Genomic DNA, 13,458 nt, shown 5'->3' on the forward strand with positions numbered 1-13,458 from the left:
GATATTAAATACACAGATGTCTGAAAATAAATAAATAGATAGATAGATAAATAAATAAATAAATAATACACAGATGTCTATCTGTCTCTAAGCTTTCAGATCTCTATTCCTCTCCCCCAGTCACTCGATTCCCTTCTCCCACCACCTTTTTCTGCCCCCCTTTTGGGTTCCTCTATCCTCATGCCTCACACCAGCTGCTCTCTAGGGGCCACCAGGACCCTCAGATCATCTTGTCAGCTATCACAGCCTCCCCTGTACCCGAGGCTCACAACACAAAGGTCTCGTTCCACACAGGGTTCAGCGTGGCTTTCACGGTCCGGGTCTTCTGTTTTGTCAAATTCCGAGGGTCTGGGATGAGCTTCAGTTTCACATAGGGGTCAGACAGACCATTGGGATCCATTGGGATGAGATTCCGGGCCTCACCAACTGTGGAGGAAGGTGAAGGACAGTAGATCGGTTAGAGATCCAGGAGGCGCTTCTAGCCCTTCCACACCAAGGATTCCGAGCTCTCAGCCGTCTGTCTCATGACCAGGTGTCTTTGATGTCTTACCTGTCCACTACCTGGAAGACAGAACACAAAGCCCTTTTCCCAGCCAAGGACCCCAAAATCAGCCCCTTCCTCCTTTACTACCCAGGAGTCAGGACCTGGCCGTATCAGCATCGGTAAGCCCGACCCTCTCATCCCTCCCTCTCAAGGGCCTTGACGCCTCTAAAGAGCAAGCATTAAGAGGGCCTGAAAGTTACCCGAGGCTAGGCTGGAGGCGGGGCTGCCAGCTAGAAGGGGCGTGGCCGGGCAGTGTCAGCCTCAGCAGGTGGGGCCGGTGGGCGTGGCCTCCGAGAGGGGCGTAGCCTTCCCAGAAGGGGTCGGGCGCCGCGCAGATAAATTCCACCTGCCCCGCACATGTAGGTGACAGGGCGGAATCTCACCCGTGATGTGGATCTCATCTGCGGTCGGAGCCCGGATTTCCAGCTGCAGGCGCCCGCGACGCTCTGTGTGGTCCACGCCGCACAGAGAGGGCACGCTGCGCACGCAGCGCCGATGCACGTTCATCTCGCAGCCTGGAAGGGCAAAACTGGGGTTCTCGCTTCAGGCTCTTCCCCAGGCCCCAGACTCCATCCCCCCAAGACCCAGACACTGAGCTTTTGAAGGGGCCCCAGAAGCGCCAAGTTCTGGCTTAAGCAGCAAGCGCAGACTCACAAGAGCATTTCATGCCCTGATGTACCAGCCCGTAAAGGAGGGAGCCGCAGTGGTCGCAGAAGGTGGGGCTACTGTAGCTGTGCAGGCGGAACTTGTGCTTGTTCCTGGGATCCTGGGGGCAGAGAGGGGCCGGTCAGAGGTGCAGCAGGAGATACTCCTTTGAACCCTTCCTCCTTGCTCTCTCAGTCTGCCTGCGGCTGCACACTCATTGGCTCTGCAGTATTTATTGAGCACCTACTGTGTGCCAGAGACTGTTTGGGTGCGCACTGTTTGGGTGCCAGGCCCCTGCCGTGAATAAAACAGACAAGAACTCCTATCCACGTGAAGTTTGCTTTCTAGCAGAGGAAGACAGAAAATAAACGTAACGAATAAAATATATTGTATGATGGATAGTAATAGGTGCTCTGGAGAAAAATGAAGCGGGGAAGGGGACTGCCAGGGATGGGGGGGGGGCGCGGGAACTGAAATTTGAAATAGAGTGATCAATCAGGGAAGGCATCACTAGCAGGGTGGCATTTGGGAAGAACATGAAGAAGGTGGGGTTTCCAACGTTCCATATAGCCCCTACACCCCCACCTCCCACAAGCTGTGCTTTGAGGACTTGTGGGCCACTATGGACCCCAGATCAGCCTCTGTCAATGTCCTCCCATTGATGATCTGCCTTTTTCGAGCCCCTGGTGGGATGGAGAATCTGACCTCTCAGTAATACGGCCTCAGGCATCCTAAGTGAAAGACTAAGTGTAAACCATGCCACAGGGGCTGGCATGTTAAATGTGCTCAGTGCTGTTACTTTTATTGCTGAAGTTATTATTAGTGATTTTATTGCAGTCCCCCAGTAGCCATGGGTTTAAATACAAGCTAGGCTATTTCCCAGCTGTGTGATTTGGGGCAAGTTCATGTCCAATTTTGAGCCTCCTCGGCCCAGTGGAAATAAACAATCTGTATCTTAAAGCAATGCTAACTGTGTAGAGTCCAATGAAGTAAGAATTTAGGGCACCAGGAAAGCAATCCTCCTTCCACTCCCTGGCAAGGTCTTAGTGTGAAATCATTTGATATTTGCCTTTTGTGAAGAATGAATTGCAAGTTATCCTAGGGTGAAAATTCTGGACACTCTTGGACTTTCATATATTTGGCAGTTTAGTGGAGACCCTATTTCAAATGATACTTAAGTGGCAGGAGGGTGTTGGCGGTTGCCACATGTTCAACTGACTCAAAGTCTCCTGCCTCGGGGAATGAGACACTGTGTGAAAGCCCTCAGCAGGGTGCCAGGCACATAAGTGCTCCATGGATAGAAGCTGTTGCACTTATTCTCAAGGTGAAAGTCATGATTTAAAAGGAGACAGTCCTGGAGCTCCAATTAGATCAATCAGAGTCTGAATTTTTACTCTGCCCATTACACAGCTGTGTGGGTTCCTGCCACCCCTTCCAGAGACCCAATTTTCCTTCCTATAAAATGGGGGCCATGAACCGTCCCTAGAAAGGAAGGGCTAAATCAAATTATGATTGCGAAAACTAAATCAAATCATGTTTGTGAAGCCCTTAGTCCTTCCTAAGCCCTTGATCCACATTACTTACGAGATCAAAAGCATTAAGAAGAAAAAAGATGCCAGATTGATGTAAAGACCACCTCTTCACTAATTAACCTCTGTTTCATCATCGGTAATAGTAAACATTTTAACAATGATAATAATATGTCTTCTCTTGCCATGTGCCACATACAGTCCCAAGTATTTAATTATTTTGGTTCTCAAAACAACCCTATAAGGCAGGCATGGTTATCCCTCTCATTTTATAGGTGAGGACCTCAAGAGGTGCAGAGAGATAAGCTGACTTGGGGAAGGTCACAGAACCAATAGGTGGAGGAGCTGGGATTTGAGCCCAGGTGCTCTGGCTTGGGAGCCTCTGCTCAGATGAGAACGAAATCAGTACCTAACTGAATAAGCTGTCATGCAGATTCGATTCTATATGGCATTCACAATATCTGATGGGTGTCTGAAAAGAACACTGGATGAATCAGAAGTAGCATTGGTAGTAGAGTTGGGCAGGTGAGGTGGCCAATCAATAACATAGATGGGTGCTGGTAGACAGTGGTGCTCAATATTTTCTATAAAGTCACATCTTCTATGTGAACTTCAATTTTCCTCACCTGACAAGCTGGCAAAATTACTCATAAGTCTCTGTGATGTTATCTCTCGCTCTCACCCTTTCTCTTTCTTCCCCTCCCCCCACCTCTCTCTCTTTATCTAGTAATTATAAAACCATCTCCACCCCTGTGCCAAACCCTGGGTTACACTCTTAACCCACCTGACTTTATTGAACTATGAAAACAAGCCTAGGATGTCTAGATTTATGCTGTCCCAAACAGTAGCCACAACCCACATGTGGCTGTTAAGTTTAAATCAATGCAAATTAAATGGAATTTAGATTTCTGCCCTTCAGTCACAGCAGCCCCTTTCAAGTGCTCTCTAGCTGTGTGGCTGGTTGCTTCCGTATTGGACAGGCAGATACAGAAAACTTCCATCACTGCAGAAGGCTGTGTGGGTCAATACAGACCATCAGCCACACTTTATAGGGAGGTGTGTGTGTGGGGGGGGGCAGAGACTGAGGCTCAGAGAAAAGAGCCCCACAGCCAGACAGAAAGTGAAGGAAGGGTCAGGGGTGGGCTGTTTTTGTAAGCCCTGATTGGAGGGATAGGAAGAGAGAAATTGTGTGTGTACGCGCATGGGGATCTGCACATTCATGTGTGTGCATGTGGGGATCTGTATATGCACATATGTGTGCACATGGGATCTGTATATGCACGTGTGTGTGCATGTGTATTGCAAGATCTCTCTGGTCCTCCCTCTCTCAGCACCTCTGCTGTTTCCATATCCACCATTTTCTATTCTAGTCTCTCCCAGATATCTACACCTCTGTCTCTCTGAGTGTCTCTGTCTCTGTCTATCTGTCTCTCAGTCTCTCCAGGTCCCCTTTCCTTCCTCCTGTGTTGCTGTTGCTGTCTCTGTCCCATCCCTATTCCTCTCTCTCTCTCTCTCTCTCTCTGGGTCTCTATCTTTTTCTGTATCTTTGAGATTCCCCATCCTCTTATCTCGGGATCTCAGTGCCTGCATCGATATTTCTCTCTCTCCCTCTGTCCCTCAGTTCTGTTTTTAAATCTCTTGAGCACTTGTTCACAGCCCACTCCCTCCAGTGCCAGTCTTTGGTCCCTTTGCCCCTGCCTCCTCTGTCCCCACCTGTGTCCCCAGCCTGTTTCAGTCCCCTGATTCCCCCTTTCCAGGCCAAGGGCAGGGGAATCTGGGCCAGACTAGCTCCCCCTATCTCTCCAGCCCCCCTCTCCTCCTAGCCTTAAAAATAGCAGGAGAAATTGGGACGGACGCCGAGGGGGTGAGGGCGGGGGCGTGGCCCGAGGAGGAAAAACCAGGTGTCTGGGCACTCACGTCCGTCTGGGGGCCCTTCCCAGCGCCTGGACACTCGAAGGTCACAAATTCGTGGCATCGCCGATGAACCACAAAACTGCAGACTGAAGGTGAGAATCATAGAGCCACAGACAGAGACCCCAACAGAAAGAAAACTGGAGAGAGAGCGACTGACAGAAAATCAAGGGAGAGGCTTCTCATGCAGAGAGACAGAGAAGCCAGGAGATGGAAATTCAAGAGATGGACCCAAAGACAGAAACAGAGATGCACAGAATACAGAGAAACACAGAGCACAGAGAACCCAGTGCATACCCACAGCCAAAGGGAGACAGAGACAGGGAGAGACAAAAAGACAGAGACAGAGAGAAAATAGGATCCTACTGACAGACACAGGTTGGCAGACAGAGATAAGAATATGAGGAGAGAGGCAGGCAGATGGAAAGAGAGAAAGCACTGAGGGATATCCTCCGCCAAAACAGAGAGCAGAAACTTGGGCAGAAGTGAGTCTGGGGGCGCCGTGGCCAGCCGCCCCCCTTCCTGACTCACTCTGTTCTCAGCAGTGGCAGCTGGTGCTTTAGGACTCAACCCCCTCTTCCGCTCTCCCCGCTCTGCCGGCCTGCCAGGCCCCCACCCGCCCATCGCTGACCCCACCCCTCCTGCCCCTGCCTAGGATGGTCGATGTTGTCATGGTGATGGCAGCCTGGGAGGGGCTCTGACTTGCATCTTCAGCACCCCCTTCAGCTCCCCTTTTCCAAATCTCCCTGTTCCCATGGCAACAGATTCTCCAAATATCTGTCCCCACCTGGAGCCGGCCAAGGGAGGGGCCCCCAGCACCACCTCCGCGCGGCCCCACTACCAGAGCTGCCTCCCCACCACAGCCTGTGTCTCTGCCACACCCCCCGCCCCGGGCTCCCCCGCGCCTCTCTGGGGACCAGAGAACACGTGTGTCAAGCAGCCTCAGCTGTGGCGCCCCAGCCTCCACCCTCCTAAGGGTCCCAGGAGTCCAGGTCCCCAGCTCTTACCTTGACATTGCAGGCCCTGTTTTCCAATCCCCCTGCAGAAGGACCAGAGGTCAGTGCAGAAGAGGGTACCTGGAGCCCTCACATCTGCGAGCCGCTGGAGGCCTCTGACCCTCCTCCCGCAGGAGTCAGGAGTCTAAGCCCATCTGCCTCCTCTTTCTAGAACCCAGAAATTCTGGCCCCCAACGCATCCTTCCTCAGACCCATACGTCTGGGCCCCCTGCCCTTCCTCCCCTAGACCCAGGAGTCCAGGTCTCAGCCCCCTCCTACTCTAGGACTAAGAGACTAAGGCTCCCTCTTTTTCATTACTTGGGAATCTGGTGTGACAGGGGTCTCCAACCTGGTCTCCTCATCCCTCTGGCCCCCAGCCCCCTTCCCTCACCAGATGAAGTCGGTGCAGTGGCTGCAGAAGGTTGGCTGCTTGAAGAAGCGAGCGGTGAACTTGTGGCTCTTGACTTCGTGGACCACCTTCTGCCTCAGAGCCCCCTTTCTGCAAAATAGGGGCCGGGGGCCCCCCTCTGAATCGCCGCCGCCGGGGCCCAGGCCTGCCATGGCCCCAGAAACGTCGCAGGGACCAGGATCCTGCCTTTCTGGGGAAACAGGTGGAAGAGCGAGGAGCTGGAGAGTCGGAGAGCAGAGGAACCACTGGGAGATCCCGAGAAGTGGAGGAGAGGGGCGAGGCACCTCCAGGAGCGAGGGTGAGGGGCAGGCAGGGCCCCCGGGCGCGCCCAGGGGGAGCGGGCGAGTGGGGCACAGAGCCCAGGGTAGGGGCACGAGCAGCCGGAGGCACCGCGGCGGTGGTGGGAGCTCGGGCTCCAGCACCTGCTGAAATGTGGGAGCCCCGGGTTGGGGGGAGGCGTTACCATGACGACCGAGGGGCGGGGATTCGGCTTAAAGGCGTCCCCCTCCCGGAACACGAGACGAATGTCCTCCTCCTACCACCCCCCTCCCCCGACACACACACACACACACACACACACAAACTTTTTGTAAAAGAATATACTAGATGTGCCAAGTGAAAACAAGATTTCAACTTGCTCTGCACGTGCGCGCATCCCTTCCTGGGGCTGGCTAGAGGGAGGCGGCATCCTCGGAGCCGCGCTGTCCCCCACCCCAATTTGTCACCTGGCTTGCCTTCCAACCCCACTCAGGTGTCTCGGTGGCTCCCGGTAGCCCACTGTGGCTCCACTAGGTCTCTGTGTCTCTGACTGTGTCTCTCTGTTTTAACCCACAAACTTTGTATTGAGTGCTGGGATCCAGTGGTGAACAGGGAGGCTTGGTGTCTCACTTTTCTCTGCTGCCACCCCTCTTGACGTCTCTCTCAGGGCCTCTGTGCATTCCTATGACTATGTCTCCCTCTCGGAGAGTCTCTTCTCCTGGTCGCTGTTCCTCTCCCTGTATTCCTTAAGTAGCCCCCCCCCCGCCCGCTCTGCCTTCTCTGTTTTTGTCTTTGGGTGGGTGGGTTTTCATTTCCTTGCCTCTGAGAATTTCTGTTTTCTCCCATCTGTGTCTGATTCTCTGGGTCTTGGTGTCACAACCCTTCCTTAGATCTTGATGTCTCCCTCTTTTTCTGGGGGCTCTCTAAATTCTTGCTGTCTCTCCCTGTGTCCTTGTCTTTGTAAATGCTTTTGTCTCTGTCGCTGATTCTCTGCTTGCCCCTTCCTCCTAAACTCTCTGTCCCTCTCCTGATCCACTGACTGTCAATCTCTCCCCTTTGCTGAGAGTCTCTCTCCCTCCCCCCTGCCCTTTTGTCGTTTTCCCACCCTCTCTCTATTCGTCTCTGGCTCTATGAATCTCTGTTTCTGGGCGTTTCTCCTTCCCTCCACGTCTCCCTGTGATTCAGTGCCTTTCCCGCTCTCGCTCCGGAGTTCTCTGAGGGTCTCTCCGAACTGCGGTCCTGCGTGTCTCCGCCTGTGGCCCCTCCGTCGCTCCGCCACTGCCTCTGCGGGTCTCAGGTAGTGTTCCGCCCCACCCCACCCCCACCAGCTCGGGGGCACTTCCAAAGGCTCGCTCAGGGAGACCCGCTGTTGCCAAAGGCAACCAGGCCCGCCCCCGGCTGCGGGGCGCAGTGCACGCCGGGACTTGTAGTGCGAACTGCTGGGCCGCCCTGTCCCTGCATGCCCCGGGGCGCCGCCAGGGGACTCGGGACGCCCGCCACACCTTCTTGAGGACTTTTCGGGGTCGGAGTTGGGCTTCCGTAAGCCGATAGGGAGGTGAGAGAATCCGAGTCTTCTCCTAACCCCCAAACATGGGGCCTTCTGACCTTCGAGCCACCTCCAGGCGTCCGCCGCGCCCCAGCGCAGATAGGGGGCGGCGGTGGCCCGGAAAAACTGACCTCAGAATCCCACCGCGCTCTGCTCCGCCAGTCCTGGGTCTCTTCCCCGTCCCCAGCGTTTCACCCCCGGGTTCTAGAGCGGTCCTCTCTGGAGCCTTCCAGAAGGGGTTCAAGCACTGGATGGGGGCAGGGAGAGACAGGAGGACACGCCCTTTGCGGAGGCGGGGGTTGGTGGTCAGAATCCTGGGGTGCACAGTTGCTGAGATCCAGAGGAGTCTCTTCCTCACCAAAACAGAGTGCTTACCTCTTCTGATTAGCCCTTCCCCCTCTTCCGGAGGGACCCCTCCCTCCCTTTGCAATTTTTCTTCCTGTTTTTGAGTGTAGGTGCAGAAAATGGGTGGTATGATCCTGGAATTTCCCGGGATTTACATATTTATGATTCTCAGGCTGGAGAAACTGGCAAGATGACCTTCTGTGGGACAGACACTCATTGCACGAATTAATTCATTTGATCTTTACCAATTCATTTGCTCCCCTATTGACCAGATTTGACAGGGAGCTTAGAACTGAGAGTGGGAATGTAGGCAGGGTTGGATGGTAAAGGCTTTGAATGCCCACTGAAGGGCTTTGGTATTACCTATAGGCCAGGTGGGATGGGATACGGAAGGATGTGAGTAGGGGACGGCAGGATCAGACCTGGATGTTGGAAGCACCCTCTAGGCTGGAGGTAGGGTGATCCAAGGAGGCTGGGGCAACAGCTCAGGTGAAAGCGTGAAACCCAAGCTAGGTTAGGAACCTGGAGAAGGGGACAGATATAGCCTTTAGGAGGAAGAAAAGACAGTGTTTGATGAGTGACTGACAGGAGAGGAGCTGGTAAGAACAAGTGCCTGGGCTCTCAGCCCCAAGAGGCTTTTACTGAGATGCGGAACCTGGAAGAGTTGATTTTGGAGGAAAGATGCTGCACTCATATTGGGACACTATGTTTCTGACATGCTCATGAGACTCTAAGGAGGGAGAAATCTTGTTCATTTCATCTTCACCAGCTCTCCTGGTTTGAGAGTTGTTTAGAAGATCCAGCCAGACTCAGCTAGTATTTTCTGATGAGGTCAAACTTGGCTTGGCCTCAGTCCCCTTCTCCCACTAGACCCAGGAATCTGGGCCTTGCCTTCTTTCCTGGAGCCCTCCCCAATAATAAAGCACAGGTCTTCCTTTTATCTTTATATAAGGTTAAAAAAAAATATGGGTGTGGGAGTGGAGAAGGGACAAGGCTTCAGTCTATGATTGACAGCGGGGGCTGATGGGAATCAGAAGCTCCAGGGAATTAAAAAAAATAATATATTTATACATTTATATATATATCATGTTATGCATGTGAGTCCCAGAGAAGCAGGAAGCAGCAGGAGGAAGCAACTAGCACACAGAAACATGCATGTGTGTTATCCCACACTCAAGCAATGCAATTCCTCTATGTACCTACCCAATCCACCCACAAATTTAAAAAATTTGAAAAGAAACCTCCCTTTTAAGAATAGGACCACCTAATAATGTTTGCCCTGGAAAAAAAGAAAAAAAACCCAACCTAACATTCCCTTTAAGGCCAGCAGCAGCCATTTTCTGCTCCCTGCAAAGGCAGTACCTGCTAGTTTAAACCCTGAAGCTAGAGGGCCATATCACTGCCCCTTCTGGTTCTTTGCCAGCTCCTCTGATATCCCAGAGAGTTGGGGTGGGAGGCATCCACTACCCTTTGCTGCCTTTACAGTGGCCTCTAGGCAGTGGGTTTTTAGTAAGCCGAAATTCAGGAGCCAACCTCTCAGATGAGGCTGAGTGCCAGCAGGGGCCTAGAGACCCGAGGTCTGTGCCCCCTGGAAATGACTGATCTCCAGGGAATTTTTTTTTAACTTCAAGAGGAGGTACACTGTACAGTCCCCTCCACTGAGAGAAAGGGGGTCCAATCCCTAGCTACCCGCCTCCCCCCCCCTCCCCACCGCACACACAGACACACACACCTACTAAGGCACAGCCAGGGTGGGCAGGCATGCTTTGGCAATGAGGCCCAGTCAGGAGGCCCAGGGTCTGAACAGCTGCATAGAGGGGTGTGGGGTGTGGAGCTCAGCACCTTTGGTGTGATGGTGGTTGAGGAGGGAGAGCAGAGAAGTCTCAGGGATCCTAAGGAAATCAGAAGAAGGAAAATGGGAAGAGGTGATCAGGAAACAGACAGATGAGAAAACAAACAGGATGGCTAGGAAAGACCCAGACAACAGACCCAGTAGAAAAGAAGAGCATCAAAAGAGAAAGGGGGAAACATGGAGACAAAACAGGATGTGGGCAACCAAACCAACAGGACAAGAAGGAGACAGAGCAACAGAAGAGAGAGCAGGCGTGAGAGGCAAGAGTGAGCAGAACAGGACGGAGATGAGAGAGGAGGCAGGAAGGCAATCAGAACTCAGTAAAGAAACTTCCAGAAAGAAAAAGGAATCAGGAGCTCCTGGTCAGCACCTCAGACCCTGACAAAAACCAGACGAGCTGAGTACACCAGGTCGGCCACATAAGCTAGCAGGTTGATGGCTGTCAAAATGGCCACAGCCAGGCGGCAGTCCCAGGGGCACACAGAGTCAATGTGCCTGCTACGGCAGTTTGCATCCCTCCACCTCTGGGGTTGGCCACCGTGCTTCTCATCGAACTGGTACAGAGGCCAGAGGATCATGGCGGAGATGTAGAAGAGCACGGAGAGCAGGGCCAGCCCAGACAGGAAGCTGGGGAAGGGGATGGGAAGCATGTTGGTGCAGTCGCCCAAGTTCAGCAAAATGGCCACGGCTGCCAGGATGAAGCAGATGGCGTAGACAGCCACACACCACTCCAGAGCTGGCTTGTGCTTGTACAGGTAGGAGTCGCTGATGAAGGCAAAGATGACGCAGGCCACGAAGGTCTCAACCACTTTGAGCAGGCCTGGCACTGTGGCCATGTAGCCGGTGATCTCACCGGGCCGGGCCCGGGTCCAGGCCACCTCAGTGGCATAAGCCACACACGCGATGCAGGAGAAGGCGATGGCAGCGATGGCGTGGTCCCTTGAGCGGCCATGAGCCATAAACTGGACGTAGGTTGTAGGGTAGATGACAGAGGCCGAGAGGCAGAAGAGGGCGGCGTAGCAGGCGTAGGTGATGGGGAAGTTGCGCCAGGAGAGCGGGAAGCGCTGCTGGAGCCCAGCTAACTCTACGATGATGATGATGAGGGTCACGGCGAAGCAGAAGCACCAGGCGAACATGCACCAGTTACCCATGAATCCTACCCATGCGCCCACGCTGGCTACCAGCGAGAAGGCCACGCAGGTAGAAAGCAGCTGTAGCAGGCGGAGGAGGCCCAAAGGCTGGGTCAGTGCCCGAGGGGATCCCAGGATGGTCGGGGATCCCAGGCCTGAAGATGACGACGTGGTGGTGGTCGTGATGGTTGTGCGGGTCACCGTCACTGGCATGGCTGCAGGGAGAGACAAGGTGTCCTAAGACAGTTCCAACCATGAGAATCCAGGTCCCAAGCCCTTGCCTTCCCAGGGGACAAAGTAACCTGGACTCCAGCTTGTGGGGTATCCCTGGATGCAGGCCTTTCAGTTTTCAAACTGGACAGTCCCAGGCCTATAAAGATGAGTCAGTCACCCAGGTCCTAGTCCCTCCTACCCTCCGGCCTTGGGTCCTCTATCCCCCACATTAAAACCCAGGAGTCTAGGCCCCTATCTCTCTCCTTGTCAGGACATTCCTTTTCTCTCTCCAACCCAGCTCTTATAAAATCACAGAGCTTTCTTCCCACTCCAGGCTGCCCTCCTTCCCCCAGGGAATCGGCAACCCTGCCATTCCAGACTGGGCTCTAACTCATCCCCTCTCCAGCCTCCCCCACTGTCAGAAAGAGGCCCTGTCTTCTAGGAGCTCTTAACAACCCCATCTCCCTCTCAACTTCCTCCTTTTGAGTACCCCAGGTCTGCACCCCAGCCAACTTCCTCCACCTAAAGTGAAGAGGAATTTCTCTCTTAATTGGCCAACATTTCTAATCAGCTTTTTTCTGCTTCTGTAAACATGCTTGTTGCAAGGCCAGAGATCTCAGGGTCAACTGAGAACTCATCCTCCCCTAAAGATGTATTGCTTTACTGCTTGTTAGGAAAGATATATTACTTTAGTACTTATTAGATAGAAAATCCTATGATCTGTAATTGCCCATAGCCCATAGCAATTTCAGGGATCTGTAAATGAACCCATGCCAACTGTAACAACATGGGTATAAAAGTGAAATTGTCCCTAAGCTCAGGGCCCAGATTTTCAGAGCACTAGCTCTTCTGGGACTGCCAGCATAATAAAACTGAATTCTTGTTCTCTCTGGGTTACTGCTTGGATTTTCGCTGGTCTGATTTTTGGAGTTTTGGGGATTTTTTTCCATAACAAAGGGGCCTAGATAGCTCCAGCCTCCAAAGGTTCAAGAGTCCAGACTCCATATGCAAGCACTGATCAGTGCTTCCAACCGGACCCTGGGACCCGGCTGACCTCTGGGCAGCAACCCTTCTTCCCACACCCCCAGCTGGAGATCTGGCTCCCACCTGGGAATTTGGATCTGGAGAACTTCAACCCAAAGGAAGTCATGCTTCCTCCTGCCTGTCCCCTCCCCCACAGAGTCCAAACCCCTCAGGAACGCAGCCAGCCTGTTCCCCAATTCCAGGGAAACAGTTCCCAGATTCTCAGCTGTCCAGAGCCCCAGCCCCTTCCACTGAAATCTCTAGGCCTCCTGTTTTGCTCATACAGCTTCAGACCTCAGGACTCTGGGCCCTCGGCCCTGAGCACGCCAGAAATAAACTGCATTCTTCAGAACCTACAGCTTTTACTTCCATCCTAAAGACCCCCAGGAAACCAGTACCCAGCCTCTTGGGGACCAGATCTGCCTTCAGGCCCTAAAATGTTTCAGGTATCAGCTGCCACCCCTAAGAAGCTCAGAAGGCTTCTTTCAGCCTCAGGGAAATAAAACTTCCTCCTTCTAGTGTCAAGTGCCTTTAGAACAGGCTTTAACTGCTTGCGCCCCGGGGCCCTCCCTTGCACAGCAGCTCCCCGAAGACACAGGAGCCCAGCTCCAGGACACACTTCTCAGGCACAAAGGTGTCTGGGGCCCTCTCCTTGTAACCCAAGCTCCTAAATACTTCTCTCAGGATCTAGGAGTCGGGAATCCAGCCCAGTCCTCTCTTAGACCCAAGACCCAAAATATTTAACCGCTCCCCCCCTCCGCCACGCCCGCCCCAGCCACTTTCTCTCCCGGATCCCGTAGTCCAGGCCCCCAGTCCACTCACCAGCGGTCTTGGCTGAGGACTCCAACGGAGAAAGATCGGGCAGCGGAGGCGGATGAAGTCAGACACCTGGAAGAGGTGAGTCAGAGCACAAGAGGGAGGGAGAACGTCAGCGTCCACGTCCAGCTCAGCCTCGGCTCCGCCCTCCCGGGACCCAGGCTACTCGCCGGCGCGCGGTGAGGGACTCGCCCGGACCCCGCTGAGAGACTCCGCAGCCCGGGCGCGCCTCTCAGCCGGGG

At 53.6% G+C, this 13,458-nt stretch overlaps 2 protein-coding genes across 2 annotated transcripts in view; both read right to left on the reverse strand.

The window, feature by feature from the left end:
* The window catches only part of PRKCG (protein kinase C gamma), a 17,838-nt gene extending 9,573 nt beyond the window's left edge, over positions 1 to 8,265 (reverse strand). The window contains exons 1-7 of the mRNA XM_006907154.3: positions 7,969 to 8,265; positions 6,016 to 6,223; positions 5,637 to 5,668; positions 4,636 to 4,718; positions 1,199 to 1,310; positions 928 to 1,059; positions 270 to 426 (exon numbers count right to left, since the gene is read on the reverse strand). Coding sequence (XP_006907216.1) covers positions 270 to 426; positions 928 to 1,059; positions 1,199 to 1,310; positions 4,636 to 4,718; positions 5,637 to 5,668; positions 6,016 to 6,185 — 686 coding nt within the window. The 5' untranslated portion in view covers positions 6,186 to 6,223; positions 7,969 to 8,265. The remainder of the gene's footprint in view (positions 1 to 269; positions 427 to 927; positions 1,060 to 1,198; positions 1,311 to 4,635; positions 4,719 to 5,636; positions 5,669 to 6,015; positions 6,224 to 7,968) is intronic.
* Positions 8,266 to 8,411: 146 nt separating this feature from the next.
* The window catches only part of MYADM (myeloid associated differentiation marker), a 6,967-nt gene continuing 1,920 nt past the window's right edge, over positions 8,412 to 13,458 (reverse strand). Inside the window, exons 2-3 of the mRNA XM_006907155.3 lie at positions 13,223 to 13,288; positions 8,412 to 11,379 (exon numbers count right to left, since the gene is read on the reverse strand). Coding sequence (XP_006907217.1) covers positions 10,406 to 11,377 — 972 coding nt within the window. The 5' untranslated portion in view covers positions 11,378 to 11,379; positions 13,223 to 13,288 and the 3' untranslated portion in view covers positions 8,412 to 10,405. The remainder of the gene's footprint in view (positions 11,380 to 13,222; positions 13,289 to 13,458) is intronic.

The sequence above is a fragment of the Pteropus alecto genome, unplaced genomic scaffold (genome assembly GCF_000325575.1).
Source record: "Pteropus alecto unplaced genomic scaffold, ASM32557v1 scaffold432, whole genome shotgun sequence".
Classification (NCBI taxonomy): domain Eukaryota; kingdom Metazoa; phylum Chordata; class Mammalia; order Chiroptera; family Pteropodidae; genus Pteropus; species Pteropus alecto.